Source organism: Alexandromys fortis, unplaced genomic scaffold (genome assembly GCF_014885135.2).
Source record: "Alexandromys fortis isolate MF-2015 unplaced genomic scaffold, M_Fortis_MF-2015_v1.1 scaffold_11, whole genome shotgun sequence".
NCBI lineage: Eukaryota > Metazoa > Chordata > Mammalia > Rodentia > Cricetidae > Alexandromys > Alexandromys fortis.
Window position 1 is genome coordinate 2,313,110 of NW_026067912.1, and position 18,159 is coordinate 2,331,268.

Genomic DNA, 18,159 nt, shown 5'->3' on the forward strand with positions numbered 1-18,159 from the left:
ATATATATATATATATATGGAAATAGCTGATATTAAGATCAGATACACTCGAGGGGCCCTATGGGATAGGCATGGCTTGCCAGCTCTTCTAGGCCAGCTCACAGAATATAAGTCTAACGCAAGCTCTCTCATCCCTCATACAAGGCCCACAAGTACTTACAAGTTTTTATAAAGGGGTATAGCACCCTTCATTTTCCCAGGACCTTTTATACACCAAAATGCTAGCTGTCTATGACTTGAGTCTGGGCACCACAAAAGAGGCCCTCCCATTAAGAAACCCATTGTGTGACTACATGACAATCCTAGGTCGAAGAGCTGTCCTGCAGTCTAGAAATTAACGATGTGGGTGAGAGGGATGGGATCGGAGGCTTGGAATGTACCAGAAATGCTGATGGTATGCTTGACTTGCTCAAATAGAGCCCGGGGAAAATTCCCACGAGACTCCACATTCCCAGCATTGTGTGCCAAGACATCATCACCAGACCGCAGTGGCTCAGCCACGGTCCCCAGTGCTGGGTGGTCACGTTTTCTGGGGGGAACCCCCAAAGCCATTGTGTTGAAAGGCAATATATTTCACCTTGAAGGTTTCCCACTTGGATAAGAACTAAGACAAAGGTGGAAATCTCCGTGGCACTGGGAAAGGTTAAATGAGGAAGGAGAAGGAAACTTTCCCTGAACTATCCCAAGTATAAGAATCATGAGCTCATCAAGTGTGGGATGAGGCAAGATCTTCCACACACTGAATATGTCTATAGAGGAAAAAAACAGTTTTGTAAGGGTTGGTACTGAGGTGCGTGGTACTTAGGGCCAAAAGGAGACTGGCTGTCAACAAGGTGTAAAGGGAGGAGTTTGCTATGACTACTACTTCTACAACATGCCCTTGATCTCGTTTTAGTCAGTACACATTCTGATGGCATGTGACAGCCCTTTCCTGACTCTGAAGTCCCTGCATAGGACTTGGGCTCTGGAGGGCAACAATTTTAAAAGAGAAAGGATATGAGTTTCCATAGAAAGGGGCTGAGCAGAGCTGGTGACTCGAGCCTTGGTCTATAAAGACAGACTTGCTTGGAAGTCTAGGGTCAAGAGTTATCAATGACTTCATCTCGGTAATAGTGGGTGGAGCCTTTTCTACATTTTATTTGTCTATCCAGATGGAAGCAGCAGTTTCCAGAGCTTTTCACATGGTACTCACTGGCCTCAGCTACACGGGAAAGAACTCTGCAGGCAAATGCCTGGAACAGGCCCCACAGACGTTGGCTCTGCGGCTGCATAGCAGCAAAGTGAGGAGGGACATGTCCATAAGCAAAATGACTTGGGCGCAGAAAGACAGGACATGGAGAAGCTACAGAGTTGATCTCATAGAAGCAGAGACTAGGATGGTGTTTGCCAGAGCTGGAAAGTGGGCCAGAGGGCAAAAGGATAAGTAATGGGTCCAGAGGACAGGTGAATAGGAAAGGTAACTTCTAATGGCACAGGAGCCTAATGGACAGCAATCAACCAAATACTTCAAAATAGCTACAAATATCCCATGTAAAAGATACACTAACATAATGCATATGGACACAAGCACATACACATGAATGCCACATGTAGCTCATAAGTATGTAAAACTATTATGCCAATTAAAGTGTGTGTGTGTGAGCGCACATGCGTGTGTGTGTGTGTGTCAAAGGTCAATACCAAATGTATTCCTTTATTGTTTTTTTGCCACATTTTGAGACAGGATCTCTCTCACCTGGCTTGCTGTTTTAACTAGATTGGTTAGGTCAGCAAGCTACAGGGTCCCACACATCTCCTCTGTTCCTTCCATGCTATACTAGGGTCACAGCCACATCCAATTACAACCAGATTATGCATGCATGTTCTGGGACCCGAACTCAGGTCTTTCTATTTTCACAGCAAGCCACTTTAGACACTGAAACATATCATCAGCCCAATTAAAAATAAATTTTTAAAAATCCAAACAATTGCAACTATACAGAGCATATAGAAACCTTTTTATCGTTATTATTTCCTGAATTATAGCATAAGAGCTATTTGTGTGGTGTTACACTGTATTAAGTATTATAAGTAGCACAGATGATTTGAAGTTCATATACAGACACTACGCCATTTATATAAGAGGCCTGAGTATCCATGCATTTGCGTATCTATAGGAGCCTTGAAACTATGTCCCTCTGGAAACTGGGGGCTGCCTACAGTCATTTCTGTTTCTCTGCAGGATGTCTTGGAACCTGTGATACCTTATAAAGGGCACAGCTCTCTACAATAGCAACCCAGTAAGAACTACTTTATAAATTGGACCACAATAGTTTGACTTCTTCACCAAACCATCTTCTAAGGATCAAGGAGTATTGAGGTAAGTGTTGCATTGTCCTACAAATGTTTCTTCTCAAGTTTTTAAAAGTCTCCCTTATAGGAGAGACACAACAGACTTTGTAAACCATGAAATAGATACAAAGAGACATACTAGGATACTAGGAGCAAAGGCCTCCAGTTTTTGCTTTCTTCCTCCTTCTGGTACTGAGACCTGGCGTGGTTGAACCTTGTTATGAATGGCACACATCCCGGGACTTGACTGCTTACACGGATGCTTCTCAGCTTAGAACAATGCTCTTTCTCCCTAGGCTAGAATCTAGTCACTATTCATCATGAGAAACAATTCAAAGGCAACTTGACCATGAAATGGTCTGATTTAGCTTCATGGTCCTTGCCTCTGCAGCCCATGGCTGGGAGCCAGCCTCTCTTGGGTAGATATGCCTCACTAACCTGGGTATTGCATCTCCCCAAACACAGGGTCAGTTTTTGAAGTTGATAGACCTTGGTCCTTCACATGGACCTAGCCTGGCGGCTCAACCATAGCTCTGGAGACATAGCACAGTAGAGTGAATGCTTGAGGTTCAAGCCAGAGGTTTCCTTAGTTGAGTGACTGCAGACAAGCCATCTCAGCTCCATGTCTCTGTGTCCACATCTACAAAGTGGATGAAATAAGCAGCCACCGAAAAGAGCCATAGGGAGGAAGTCTTGTGTCATTGCATAAGCCAGACTGGAGGCAAGCACTCCCTCACTCCTCACCACCACACTCAGCCATGGTGCCTGTCTCCTGCTAGCAAAGGGGTAATTGGTTAAGGAGCAGGCTTTTACAGACCAGGAGGATGTTCAATTAATAGTGGTAGTTGGAGGTGAATAGGCCTTTAAATATGCCAACAGTCTAAATGTGTCCCAGTTAGACATTCAGATTTCCACTTGTGTCTTGTCTTCAAAGTGTGGGGTGTTTGACATATGACAGTATTGGGAGAAGAAATACAGTCTGGGCTCTAGGAGAGTCTAGAAACAATGCCCCATGAGGGACACATCCAACTAGAAGGGAAGGTAGGGTCGTGTACAGCAAGTCCAGGAAGATGAATGTTTCTGGGCCATCTAAGTTCAACACCCCTTTACTGTTAATCGCAAGCCTCCTTGTACTTTGCTCCTGATAGCAACTCTGTGTTTGCTACTTTTATGTCGACTTTGCACAAGCTGGAGTAATTTGACAGGAGGGAACCCCAATTAAAAAAAAAGTCTCCATAAGATACAGCTGCAGGCAAGCCTATAGGGCAATTTTTAAATTAATGATTGATGTGTGTGGGAGGGTCCAGCTTATTGTGGTTGGTGCCACCTCAGGGCTGGTGGTCCTGGGTTCTATAAGAAAGCAGGCTGAACAAGCCTTGGGGAGCAAGCCAGTAAACAGCACTCTTCTATGGCCTCTGCATCAGCACCTGCCTCCAGGTTCCTGCCCTGTTTGAGTTTCTGTCCTGACTTCCTTCAATGATGAACAGTGCTGGGGGAGTGTGAGCCAAATGACCCCTTTCCCCCAACTTGCTTTGGTCATGGTGTTTTGTCACAGCAATAGTAACCTCAACTAAGACACTAGCCAAAGTTGAGACCATCAGTTTAAGAATGGTAACTTTAGGGCTGGAGAGATGGCTGAGTTGTTAAAGCCAGACTCACAACCAAAAATACAAGAGTGGCGACTTTAGTCTCTCCAGTATATATCATCGCTACTTCAATCTGCATGAAATTATAGTTGTTCTAGCCGGGGCTATAATGAGGGAAGGTATTTATTTTTAGCTGATAGAGAGTAAAGCTGGCGTGAATATTAGGGTCAGGATATTTCTAGCTTGTCTACCTGGCCTGAGATGTAGCTCCAGAGTAAAACACTTCCCTCTTCTTTAAGATGATGAACAGTAAGTAAGTGCATGTCCCAATAATGCAAATTATTCTAGGCACTAACTAACTTCGTTATGCCAAGCAGTTTACCTCCAGGTTCTGAGGAATGTTCTACAAAGTTCTGCCAGAGGGGGAGCGGCACAATGCTATATGGTTGCTTAGGCTCTGGAGTTGTAGCATTTAGGTTCAATCTGGAATCCACCACGTCATCACTATGTGTGAACTAAGCTTGAATGGACCTGTTCGGGGGGAGAGGGGGTACTGAATTCTAAAGGTCTTGGGAAAACCAGCGTGTGCTTACCTCAACAAAAAGTAGTCAGAACATAACATGTGTCTATATGTTAAGTGGGCCTCCACATCCACATGAGAAATGGAGCTGGGCAATCCCAGGCATGTCACTGCCCTTCTGATCATGCTCTGACCTCCACAATTACCCTCTGAGTGACATGCTGGCCACTGAAGCGAGGCTCTGTGGTGAGCTGTGCAGGGCAGGTATTAAGGACAGAATCCTGGTGGCTTTGATTGACCTCCACCTCCACTGTCTGCCTGCTGTCTGTGGCCAGTATCCACCCTCCCTAAACTCCATCACCTGGTATTGTAGTGACCTCATGGCCTCTATGCCTCATCAGGACATTGTGGGGATTAAACAGATAAAACCTGTTCCCCTGCTTAAGAGGGCAGTTGCCATACTGTTTGGTGCTTGGTAATTGGTGGTTGATTATTTTATTGATCTGATATCCCTGCAAGCTGTCTTAAGAATCTGGGATGCATCCTTGGCAAGTGTTGGTCTCTGAAAAGGAGATGAAAATTGTAGCCTGAGTTTGAAGCCAGTGACGGCCATACACCAGCTGGGAGGAGTCAACGTCCCCACCTTGAGGTTTCTCATCTGTAAGGTAGGGGCTGTGAGCACTTGCGCTGTCATCCTGCTGTGGGGGACACATGAGGTCGCAGACGCCAACACCACTTACCGAGCCAAGCACAGAGGAAGACGTGAGAAAAGGAGACACGTTTTAAGGCTGGATCCCTGCCTTCCCATCATGCTGAAAGGTCAGCTCAAGGCCTGATGGTTCCTCCACTTCCCATATTGTGTAGTGGTAGGAGAGTGAATGATTTTAATGAGAACTAGAATATCCCAGTGGTTCTCAAGAGGCCCCTGATGTTTGCATGATGCCTTCACCTTGGACTCTAAAGTGGCTGCAGCTGTCCCCTCCTGTGACCTCCCTACACAGCTTCACTCTGACATAAGCACCAAGAAGAGAAGGCTGAGTGCCCTACTTGAGGGGAAAGCCCATCCCAGGAAAGACTGCCATGGAGAACAAGTAAGAATCTCCACAGCTCTGTCTGCTGATGGCAACACCAGAGAGTGAGCGGGGAGAAAGGAGAAGTGGTGGCATTAGCAAATGGTTACAGTGTTCCCAGGCAAGTCCTAAACCTGAGCAGAGTTCCTGGAACAGAAAGAGGATGTCTTGTCTCAGACATTGCCACAGAGGAGACGTGAGCAAGGGTAGTGGCTGGGACCAAAAAGTGAGCAAGGGTAGTGGCTGGGACCAAAAAGTCTGAACACAAAGGAACGGAGGAGTCAAGGCAGGCAGAGAGATGCTTCAGACCTCTGGAGACCAAAGTCTCCCGGCTGTGGGCCCGGAACTTACCTTGCAGGCTGTTCCCATTGGTGCTGGTGCAGGTGGGAGGCGGGGAGGTCTGGGGTCTAACCACGGGTGCAAATGCACTCTTCTGTTTCACGGCAGAGACCATGTTGGCTGGTGAGAAGGAGAAGATGCCCGAGGAGCTGCTGCAGTTGGAGGGGAGGCTAGTAGATGAGGCCATGGTGGGGCTGGATGGCACAACTGAGAGAACAAAGAGAAGAGAGGATCACACCCAGAGACGAGGCGGCTTCGTAGCTCTGACCCGGTCACTCTGCTCTGACCATTCTTAGGGAGGGCTTTCCCTAAACGCTTGAAACCCTGCCCAGTTTCATTCGTCACTTGGTGCTTAACATGTGCTACCTTCAAGTGAGTGACTTCCGTGAATTTACTGTGGGCCTATTGTATGCCCGGCAGTATGGAATCACTAGTGTCACAGACAGCATCTAGAGGTGTGGGGTTGATCCCTTTCATTCAGCCCAGTCGATCCCAACACATGAAGCATGCTCTGGAGGAGGACACAGAGTCTCCATCCTCTGAGTTTCCCGGGCAAGAAAACAAAAGCCCAACCCCTTCTTAGGAGGGATGGCACAGCACAAGAGGGATCTGGGTGCAGTCATCTCTCAGAGGGCAGAAGCGACACCAGAGAGGACTCAAAGAGAGCTTTTAGGGGAAGCCTTCCATCCCTGGCTGAAATAAGGTTCTAACACGGGATCAGGGGACAGACGGGACAGGGGGAGGCTAGTTTGAGAGGATGTGGTCACTGATGAAGGAATGAGATGTATGAGGAGGAAGGGGGACTCGAAGGTAAAATCAGTCCTGTGACTAGGCTACAGGATCTATAAGGATGGACTTGGGTCTGGATACCACATAGACTCCAGTAAGGAGAAAGCTAGGTAAACGAAAACACCACCACATGCAACATTGGTGAGAAACACATAACTATAAATCCAGTTCCAAGTTCTCCCTTCTCATGGAAGTTTCCACAAATGTTTGTGAGATAAGCGGGGTGGGAGGGGGACTCAGAGACAAATGCAAACCCTGTCGGCAATAGTGGGGGCTCAGAATATGCACTGAGAACACTTTGGCATGGTTACCTTAGGAGACAGAGACTTCCCACACAGCGCCAAGGCTAATGCTTTCACACACACCCTTTCCTTTGCCTCTACGTCCCAGATACTCTTGTGTCTTAATAAACATCACATATGGCTTTGTGATGCACAAAATTCTTCACATCTTTCCATCTTGTCATTGACAGAATAATAGAAGGTCAGGGGGCTTATGACTTTTTTAAAAAAAACCATATAAGCGAGCTGGAACTCAGAAAGAAGCTGAGGTAATCGCTAGGATACACTGCTTGGCCTCATGACGTTGGAAAGTTGGAAATACAAGGGTCACATCAGTCATAGGCAAGGGTTGCCATCAGAAGGAAATAATCCTTTGTCACCAGCCCAAGCTAGCCTGGCTCCAAATGGGCCAGATGCCTCCTGGAGGAGAATGCAGAGGCCCCGTCCACACCTCAGAGCGCTCCCCCACGTTTACTAGACTGTACTTTTTCTTTTAATGAGACCAGCCTTTTTACCCATCTCTTAGGATTTGTAAATGTGGGAATGCGCTCAATAATAACACCCATTTAAATTGCAAAATTCCTGCATCGGAGGTTGGATTTTTAAATATTCTTAGACTTGAAATCCTGCTGGCTCACCACGGAAGGAAATTAATCTCGTTGGCAAATGCGATCATTATGTGTATTTAGAGGTAGGGAGTTTGGGGGGGCAGTTAACAAGAAAGGGGTGAAATATAGTGGAGTATTGCCATTTGTTACAACATTATTGGTTACTAGCTGCCATACCACAGAGTGCTCACCAGCCGAATGTCTTATTTTATTTTTTTTATTCTGTCAGAATTTTTCAACATGAGTGGTTTATGAATAATTAAATATTACAGAGACAAAAATTCAAATCAGTTGGGCTCTGTGTTTATTGTTTTATTTGCATTTATGCAGATAATATCGTCCCATCTGAGGGCCTATTTGAGAATTTAACACTATATTTGTGAGCTCCGAGGAAATCAATTAATGGAAATGAAATGTTCAAGTTTCTCAGGCTAACAGATGTGATCTTAGGCAGAAGTCACTGGACATCCCGCTCAGGCTTGGGAGGGTGAACAACCGGAGCCCTAAATTAAATCGCTACCATATAGCAATTAGCTTATTGATTTAATTAAGAATGCCACCTTTTAATTTTCAGGTCATGATTGAAACATTTTGTGATGGAGTAGCTCGGAGAATGCAGAGAGATAGATCTTTCAATAAATCAAAACCTAATGTGAGACCAACCTCAGTGTCGGCTGGTAAACAGAACTGGAGCTCGCAGGCTAGCCGGCGGATTTTAAACCTGCCACAAATGGCGGACTCTAAACGAATAAGGCAGAAAGGAAAAGGGAGCACACTCTGAGCAGAGAATTTGCTCAGAAGTAACCCCAGGCCAGGATGACCTGTTCATCTGTGAGCTGTTAGCCACACACGAGCGTGGAGACAGCATTGTTTTCTGTATTTTTAGATAAGATTCATGAATATTCCTTCATTTGACAACACTTCCCTATTCTTCTGCAAATGTCTCTGTAACCAGCCACATTTTCTACATCTGAAGAACTCTCCACAATGTTCCAGATGAACCTGGCCATCTACGGAAAGGTCCTCAGAGAGAGATCAAGAGGTTGTGGGGACAGAGCCTGTGACATTTTAGAGCGAGAAATGCCAGTTTGCTGAGGCTCTTTAGATGTATGTGTTTATAAAGAAAGATGCCAATTTGCTGAGTTCTTTCTATACAATTGGAGGGTTGTGCTCCTCCCCCAAATTCCTTTAAGCTCAATTTCTAAATTTCTTTAGGGTAGGAACAGGGCACCTTGGAATATTCATAGTCTGTATTGGTGGGGGGGGGGGAGTTTATCTTGCCAGACTTTTGTGAAAAAAAGAAAACAAAACTTATGTTTGGATGTGTTGTTTTTCTTTCACTTTTTAAGAGCATATTACACGCAAAAAGGAAAATAGAAACATCAGAAAAGAAGATATATTATTTAATGAGGGGATCTGTTGTCACAGCATCGGGAAATGACTTAGGCTTACAAATGCTCCCTCCTGGGCTAGACCTGAGGACCAGATTCTGACAAACAGAACCTCACCCATGTTCCCCAACACTGGTGGAGGTGTGGCCTAGAAGATTCTCCTCTTAAAGATGAGAATGCTGAGGCACGGAGAGGACATGAATGTACCCAGGGGCCTTGCTTAGCAGCTACTAGAGGTGGGTGGCAACCCCATGGCCATCTGACCACAAGCGTGGGTTCTAGGAATGGCATCACGTGGCTGCATTTGTAAAAGGTGAGAATACAGAGATGGCTGCTGGAGAGGATGGTGCTCAAGTTTGAGGGGTGCAGGCTGGGGGAGGGGGCGTGGCTCAGACCAAGCAGCCCTGCCCAACTGGCCTTCTGCATGATGCTGAGCTCTGCGAGGGAAACATACAGGACTCGGGACACACATCTACTTACTGGCATAGGGTGAGTTGGCAGCCGAGCCGTTGAGGAAGGTTGGGGAGCCACCCAAATTGGACATGGCAGCGGAGCCGTAGCCATTCATGCTTGTGGTGACAGAGTTATAGTTGGTCTGCTGGGGGGTGGTGCTCGGCACATACCCATGTGGTGACACGCTGCTTGAGTTGCGGGTGAAACCTGAGAAATGAAGGCAAAACCAAGGGTCAGGGTAGCGTTCAGGCGGTGGCTTTTGTGGGAGACCTGGGGTATCAGGGAGGAACATCTTCATTACACCCCCCTCACAGCAACCAAAAGGGAAAAGACCCGGTGATTCATGTGCAGGGGTTGGTAGTGCTATCTCTGTGATTAAAATGGGAAGCTAGCAAAGACACATTTCTTAGGAGATCATAAATACTTAGCAGGGCCGTGAGAAGTGGCAATGGGCCTATAAATTATCATTTTGGAGCAGGAATAAATCCCAATCTAAGAGATGTTCTCCCGAGTTAACAGGTTCCTCTTCCCTGGGCAAGAATGATGTGTTGTGGCCTATGAGAACTTTAATTCCATCCCTCTTTGTGATCTGTCATTCATGATTTATGGGGGAAAGTTGGATGTAGAGATGGCTGCATGCATGCATGCATGCATGCATTCCTTCGAGCCCCCCTACTAAGTCCCCAGATGTGAAACTAGAAACAAAATTCTACAATAATATTCGATACACACAAGTGAAGAATGTCTCTTGGAAGAAAAAAAATTATATATAATATATATATAAATTTGATCTCAAGTAAATGGCAGAGGCCGGAAGGTGGGAGAATGAGTTTATCAAGGGGCAGGGGAAATGGAAGAGAGGGAAAAAGCAGCCTCCTGACCTTGATTGGTGGCTTGTGATGCCTCAGAGACATTCACAGCCAGTTGTCCACTGAAGGAGTTCACGCCCATCATCCCTGCATGAACCGAAGTGTTAGCAAGGGCTGGGAGCTGGTTGTGGTTGCGAGGGACACTGTAGAGAGCCTCTGCAATGTCGGCAGCTCTCTTCAGGATAATCTCCTGGAAAGTCAAAGGCACAGCATTGTTAGCTGCCCAGACTCATACTCCCAACAGCCCCATCCTTTTGTGCTTCCTCTCTGGCAGATCCTGTGCTCGGGGACAGCAGTGGCCAATCTTTCTGTATCACCGCTGATGTACCTGTGAGGTCAGGTTTCATCATCCTGACCACATCACAGTTGGGGAAACTGAGGCCATGAAAGGCAGAGAGCTCACTCAAGAATACTCATTTCTTTAAAGATAGAGCTGAGATCCAGAATGCCATTTGTTTCGGTCTGAAACCTATTGTTGTCAGTATATGACAGTACAGTGGGATTTCCCTTTTCCTTCATGCATGGGAACTCAAGGCCTGAGAATCATGTCCTCTGGCTGCCATTCAGGGAAGCCAAATTCTGAGGATTTTAGTACAACTGTTTTCTGGACAGTGAACTCAGGAGAGTAGGGGAAGGAGTGAAATTGGTCAGAGTCAGTTTCCCAAGAAGCTTCAGTTTTTTGCATACAATTGTTCTCTGAAGCATGAATAGTACTTCATTCTGTATTTTAGGGGAAGAAATTAAACCCTTCCTCCTCCTAAATTTGCTAAACTTGAGAGAAATAAAACAAAATACAGTAGCTCTTTTTTTCAGTTATGAAGCACATTCCCAGTGAAGATTAATTTTTAAATGGAGCATCTTTTCCAGAAAGGGATAGGACACAATTAAAAAAAAAAGATAGTGGAAAATTTGCAAAACTGGGAGGTCTGAACAGTCCTATGGCATGTCACATCTTAGACAATTAATACTTAGCTTTCATAGCATTTTTTACTATAAGGACTCAGAGATTTTTTTCATTGAATGAGGAAGCACTTCATTAATTTAGAGACCTGGACCACTCACCTGGTTGTTGTGGGGCATCCCATACAGGGCTTCAACAAGATCGGCAGCCCTTTTAAGGATCACTTCCTGTCAAGAAAAAAAAAAAGATAGATGTGCGCTTCTGAATGACAGCAGGTGTCCTTCATTTTTTCCCATGACAGCATCCCCATCCTTCTAGCCGTCCTTTGCCAAGACACAGTTGTAAAAGCAGTAGCTTGGGGGCCCCAGAACGGTGTTAAGTTACCAATTTATCCTTGTTCACATACAAACTTAATTGAGTCAAAAGGTGAGCATCATTGGTACTGTAAGATAAAATACATCACTCAGTCCTCCGGCATAGGCACGATAAAGCACTCATATGTTTATTGCTGAATACAATTGCGTGGTCATTTGCTGGATTACTATAATCGATGTCATTCGGGGCATGGTATGAATCCCTAAGATGTGTTTATTTTGTACTTAATTGCTTATTCCAGAAACCATGACCTTATCAGACGGGTCATTTCCAATCAATCTCCAGCCACTAAAGAAGCATGTAGCCTTAAGCTTCTTTTGTTTGTCTCTCTTGTATGGCAGAGCTATAAGGACAGGATACAGGAAGCTCACACACTGAAGGAATACAGTGCTGATCAAAGGCCTTTGCACAAGGTTTCTCTTCTCCTTAGAAGCCCCCACTGGGCCAATATTCATGACAAAAGCTTTGATTTCTTATACTGCAATTCTTTGCTGTTTCTGTGGTGTTGGTGTTTCTTCTCTCTTGCTCACTTATCCTCCTCATAGGTCTATGTTTATTACTCATCCGGCTTGAAGAAAAAGTAGCTCCCTCCTCTTACTAAGGTAGGCTTTCACCTTTGACTTGCATGGGTCTAATCAATGGAGGTACTCTATATAACACATTAGGACAAACACAAGCCATTCTTTCTCCATTGCACCTGATCTGTCTATAGATTCCATCTACGCTAGCATAAGGAAGAGATAGTAGCAACATTAGGCTTGGAACTGGTAAAAATGGGGCCTAGCAAAGAGCCACATCCAACAGCGTGAGGTAGAGAGGGCACTTATTAAAGCTTTGTTTACTGTAATTCAGTGTTGATAAAGTTGCAATGGAATTATAACTTTAAAATCGGATGCCTTGGAGTTCAGAACGGGAAAACGGTGCTGTTCCATTTTCAGACGCTGCAGACACTGATCAGAAAATAGGGCTATAATTGCGTTCATTTCGCTGTCACCATAGCCTCTTCAAAAATCCTTGAGCAAATCTTTCAATGACAAGCTTTTAGATATATATTAGCATTTTTTTCAATTCAAAACTCTCCACAATATAAGATAAAGCAGTTGTCATACTGCAGTAACTACTTATCATATATATATAATGTCCTAAACTCAAAGAGGAGAGAGAGGACTTTCCAGTTCTTGATAAACTGCCAGACCGCCCCCCCTTTCTAAAACAATGCAGTCATTTTTCATGTAAAGGGTAGAGAGAACACTATAATCAATGGAATCTGAACCAATATATCTACAATTATCCCTTCTCTTTTAAATGCAAGCTACACAATAATTTACCACTTTTTGTTTGTATCTGACCATAATTGACCACAACAAGGGACCACTAAACCCTATCCCCAGCTCAAATCCAGCTAGTTCAAAACCTTGTGGCTTTATCTGGCTCCAAGGAAAGACTAAAACAAAACAGTAGCAACTTAGTTCTTTACTAAGAGATTTGCCATCTCTGCATCTATGGTCATGTATTTCTCCAAACAAATATTTATGCTGATGTCTGGGCTCTACTGGGAAGATGTTTCTCTTCTTTTGGATTTTTGAAGAAAAAATACCAATATACAAATCTCTTGTTTGTCAAACTTATGACGCAGTATATAATAAAGTAGTGGATTTCAGCCTTGCAACACTGTAACTGGAGATTGTAACACCCTTCTTGTTTTCATTAATTTCACAAAATCGGGGAGTAAATAAGTTCAGAAGGAATGCCAAAGTCTTAGAAGAATTTATAAGTGTGAATGAAATATTGCATTTTTGGTGATCATTTTACCACTTGAAAATAAAGGACATGGGTTCTCCCTGCCTCTCCCCACCCTCCCCCCAACACTGGATCTTTTTGATCCTCAGTATTACTGTCTTCGATTCATGATGGTGGAGCTTGTTTTTCTAACCTAGCACATGGGCACAGGCATGGCTCCGGCAGAATGTCACTCCAAACCATCATTTGAATTTCAAGGAAGATGAATCCGGATGTCTTGTCCTAGAAGCTACGGCCTTAAATGATACCTCACCCATCTGAAAATGTCCTTCACTGTAGTATCAAATGTGGGGTTTTAGGGAGAACCATATGTAGCGCAGCCCTGCCAGTGTGATTGGGTTTCCGCTAGTTATGTGTGCAAATGGGGAGGTAGAAAGGCATTCCTGGGCCCTCGGTGAGTTAGTGCCACAGCCCTGCAAGGTGCTTGGATTTCGGTGACCAGAAAATTGCTCTCACCTCCGTGTCATTACGCTCCCGGTGAACTAGCCCCCAAGCGTGTTTGTGTTGGGGATCTAATATATTGCCTTTCAATCAGAGCTGAGAGCCACTGAACACAGAGACAGAACATGACGAGCAGGTCAGGAAAGCAATAAAGATTTTACAGAGCTGTCCAAGGTGCTAAATTTACTCAATAATGGGTTTGGCACCATAGTGTTAACCTCTCATTTACTACCAGTTTGAGGGACTAAATTGAAGTAGCTGACTTCATTTACCTTGAAATGTATATTTTATGACATTATGTAAGTAGATTGAAAGGGCACTGCAGTTTTAACAATTTAAAGGCTAAAGCATGTTTAAGACAAAACTTGAATATTTATTGTATATTGCACTTAAAGTATATAGAATGTTAAAATGTATTGATTAAATTTGTAAAAGGCGTTATAAAAATGACAGGTAATATAAGAGATGTATGTCTTTTAAAATCAAATTGATAGTATGCTATCTCTTCTGGGGCCACAAGTGTAATTTTTTTGCAGTTTTATGTGATAATTTGAAAAATCTGTAATTTCACATTAGGAAATGATTGAGCCTAAGATTTTTTTTCTTAAAATAAAAGGAAAGAAATTTCCCACCAGGGGGAAAACTGGATATTTCATATAGTATTTTGTCTCGGCAATTATTCCTTAAGTCCTATTCTGGTGGCACTGGGTGGGAGTATAGTAGAAGGGACCTTCAATTCTAATATTCAGTTTCAATACTGCTGAAAAGAAAACCTACCTGACTGCTATTAAAGTATAATTTTTCAAGGCATTCACTTATTAGAGAGATTTTTCTTTTCATAATAATGCACCCCTCCCCCGGTCAAATTTTTAAACACTAGGCTCGAGAGATTAGAGTCTTCCAAGACAATTAATCCTAGACTTGGATTTCAAAAGCGATTCCCATTGGAGAATAAAGAAGATATCCACAAGTATAATAAATATTGAACGTCTTCAGAGCCCCCTTTAAAGATTTAATGCTTGTCCTCTCACAAAATTCTGAGTCAGAAGGGTTTTTGTTGGTTTTTTTTTTTTTTTTTTTGTTTTGTTTTTGTTTTTGTTTTTGTTTTCTCTGCATGGCCCTGAAGTCTTAAAGAAACAGAAAGTATTTGCTCTTAAAAACAACCTCCATGTTGATCTCTTTCCTCACAATCACACTCTGTCTTCTCCTGTCTTTAGACAGTGGTCATAGGATAAAGATTATAGGGATGGGGGCGGGGCTTGTGGGTAGGGGCTATGCTACAAAATTGGAAACTTTGTAGAGGCTTGAGGCGAGGTTCCAGGGAAGGGTTCAAGTGTGATTGCTATTGCCTTTTCTTATGATAGGGGATCACCATAGCTGAATGGGTTACAAAGGAAAGTCCCATTTTTCCCATGTGGTCAACGAACCTAACGGTGAGTGATTTCTGAGCTGCTTGTGGCCTCGGTCATCACCTCTGAGTATCAACAGCTAGTTTCTGTAAGGACCCCTTACCCTCCCAGAACTGAACTTCAGGGCTCCACAAGGGTTACCCACGACCTTCATCTTCCAGTCACTCTACCCTGGCTGATCTTCTTGCCCTGTGATGCTGGAGAGCTGTTCTCAGTTCAGGTCTAGTCAATACTCCAAAAACTTGAGTCAGACTGGTGGGTTCCTTATCTGCTATCTCCTTACTCTATCCTTGTTGCCTTTCCTTCTTTGGAGAAACCACTCGCAATGCCTCCCACTCCCCCTGAGACTAGAGGTAGCAGCAGTCCGGTGGTAAAGGCAGAGGAAGTGAAATGCAAGCTCAGCTGGTCTTCACAGAGAATATTTGGCAAATGAAGAAATGGAGACACAGGCAGGTCAGACAATTTTCTCTGAGTGAGCACAGCTGATGTGTGGCTGAGAGGGGATTCAACCCCAGATCTGCCACATTTAAGAAACTTAGATCGTGATAGATCTTCTAATCCTTCAGAAATGATTTCAGCTTTTCTGCAACCTTAATCATTTATCCCTCTCTTTCCCCTCAAAAAAAAAAAAAAACAGCATTGACCAGACCACCCAGAAATGCATAGAATACATGCCATAAAATATTTTGCTCTGTCTGAAAGATGCAAGCCCACACTGGCCACTGCTAGATGATAGACTCGTTAAGGCCCTGGATTCATCTTATCCTCCTTCGTTGAGGTCCTGGAACAATGCTCAGTGAAATCCAGCCCCTGAGAAAGTTCCTCAGGAAGAGTCCCTTCTGGGATTCCACCACTGATCTTCTAAAAGTGCATGTCTAATTCATATTACTACACCAGTGACATATTTACTGCAATTCATAAAAGCACAAGAGTAGAAATCTGGTGTTCTAGTTGGTTCCTCGACTTTTAATCCAGTGTAAATTCCCAAAGGTTAAGTTTTGATCACTGAACTTTTTAACATCACTTTTTCTCTTAGGAATTTGCTCTTTCATGCCTGCCAGCTTGAACTTACATTTTTAATGTTGTGGTTAATAGAATAACTGTGTTAGGGCATTATCTCGGGTTATAGGTGTCTAGCAGCATGAGCCTGGACTTGGTAGATGTCAGCTTGTGATTAGCTACACTCTCAAGCCCTAAAAAAAAAAAAAAAAATACACAGCTCTTTGCACATTCACAGAAAGTCACCTCAGTGACCTGGAATGTCATGTCAGATATGCAGAGACAGCCAGCTCATCTTTCATTTCACGATGATAGAATCTCGAGAGATTATTCCCCCATCCATGGGAGTTTCCTCTTTATCATTTGGATTCAGATGTACAGCTAATCACCCAAAGGGGAAGGTTGTGCAATTGCCTACACAAGCACTTACTCCAGCTCAACATTTTGAGCAACACAGACACTGAGGAGTGGGGAAGAGGGCCAGAACCTGCTTTCTGTCACAGCTCATACAAGCCAACTCCTGCAGCTCCGGGGTAACCACTCATCAACACAGATACTTTCAAATGTCAGATTTGGATTTGGAGACTCTGGGAACTCCTAAAGGATTCCCTGAGCATAGCAGAGGACAACGCTTACTACCCCAACCAGGAGATTAATATTTTGGGGGATGCAGAAGGCAACAGAAGAGAAACATGACAGACTTGAGTGATCAAAAACAAAATGATTCATGTGATTCCCAAAGAAAAGGGCGAAAATGTCTAATAATAATGTCCATTCCTCTGACACCCATTTATCACCCAATACCCTTTCTCTTCTCAGGGAACTCAGCATGCAGTGGACCGGATCAGTAATATAAAATAAAACAGAATGGCAGGGTTATTACTGCCTTGGAAATGACCAATTAATTAATTAATTAATTAATGAAATCAGCATAGGTTTAACTGGGTGCCCGCTGCAGAGTTTATTGAAGGACCCAGATTTTGCCCAGCTTGCTAGCCTTGTGGGTTCTGACTCCTTCGATTCTTGCTCCAAAAAGCCTGGGTGACATTACTGATTGGACAGCCCCAAAGCTGAAACATCCGACTAGAAGTGTTTAGGAGCTTTTCCCTGACCATGCTGGATGCATCAAGCGATAAACACCAGTTGTACTGAGATGTGTTTCTTTGGACGATAGGCTTATATCCTGACTTCCTGTATGTTTATTCAGCCAAATGGAAAATTCCACAATGGGAGACTCCACATTCTAAAAATTCAGAATAATGAGGGCAGCGAGGAGATGGGTGAGACAAACCAAAACAATGCTCGGGCACCGTTCAGTTCCCTGTCCTCTGAGACATTCTTCACATTTTTTCATTTTTCTTGTAATATGAAACTTCGTGAAAGAGAGCTTCCCGCACGTCGTTAGAGGCCCTTGGTGTCACACTTTAGCACCCTTTACTCAGAAGCCCTGTGACTGAGAAGAGTCGCTTACATTTAGCATGGATATAATTAAGCATGGCTCTGTTGAAAGGGGCACTCTCATTATGGCTAAGGACCACTTTAGAGTAAATTGAAATGAAAGGAATAGCACAGAGGAGGTGGAGGTAGCAAGTGGATATTTCCAGGGACGCATAAAATGCCAAATGTGTAACAATTAGATTTTACAGCTCTGCACTCTAAAGACTTCAAAGTGGTTTTTATTATATAAGAAGACTCAGCTGGTGCTGGAGTGCTGGCTCAGTCAGGAAAAGGCTTACTTCCCCAGCTTGAGGACCTCAGTTCAAACCCCAGCTTCTTTATAAAGGCATAGCTGTGTGTGCCTCAAACCCCAGAGTTTAGAAAGCAGAGAAAAACAGATATCCTTGGGGCTCTCTGGCTATTTGTGGAGTCTGGAGTTCAGCGAGGGACCATCTCCAAACCCGGGGAAAGTAAAGAAGATACAGCAACAACCTCTGGACTTCACATGCGACATGTGTACACGTAACTCTACACATTTATCAACACACACATAAAATTTT

General features: G+C 43.9%; 1 protein-coding gene across 7 annotated transcripts in view; it reads right to left on the bottom strand.

The window, feature by feature from the left end:
* Ebf1 (EBF transcription factor 1) overlaps nt 1-18,159 on the bottom strand; it is a 387,947-nt gene that overhangs the window by 3,693 nt on the left and 366,095 nt on the right. For all 7 annotated transcript variants that reach the window (XM_050138716.1, XM_050138715.1, XM_050138714.1 and 4 more), the window contains exons 12-15: nt 11,300-11,365; nt 10,250-10,427; nt 9,396-9,575; nt 5,859-6,053 (exon numbers count right to left, since the gene is read on the bottom strand). In XM_050138716.1, coding sequence (XP_049994673.1) covers nt 5,859-6,053; nt 9,396-9,575; nt 10,250-10,427; nt 11,300-11,365 — 619 coding nt within the window. The remainder of the gene's footprint in view (nt 1-5,858; nt 6,054-9,395; nt 9,576-10,249; nt 10,428-11,299; nt 11,366-18,159) is intronic.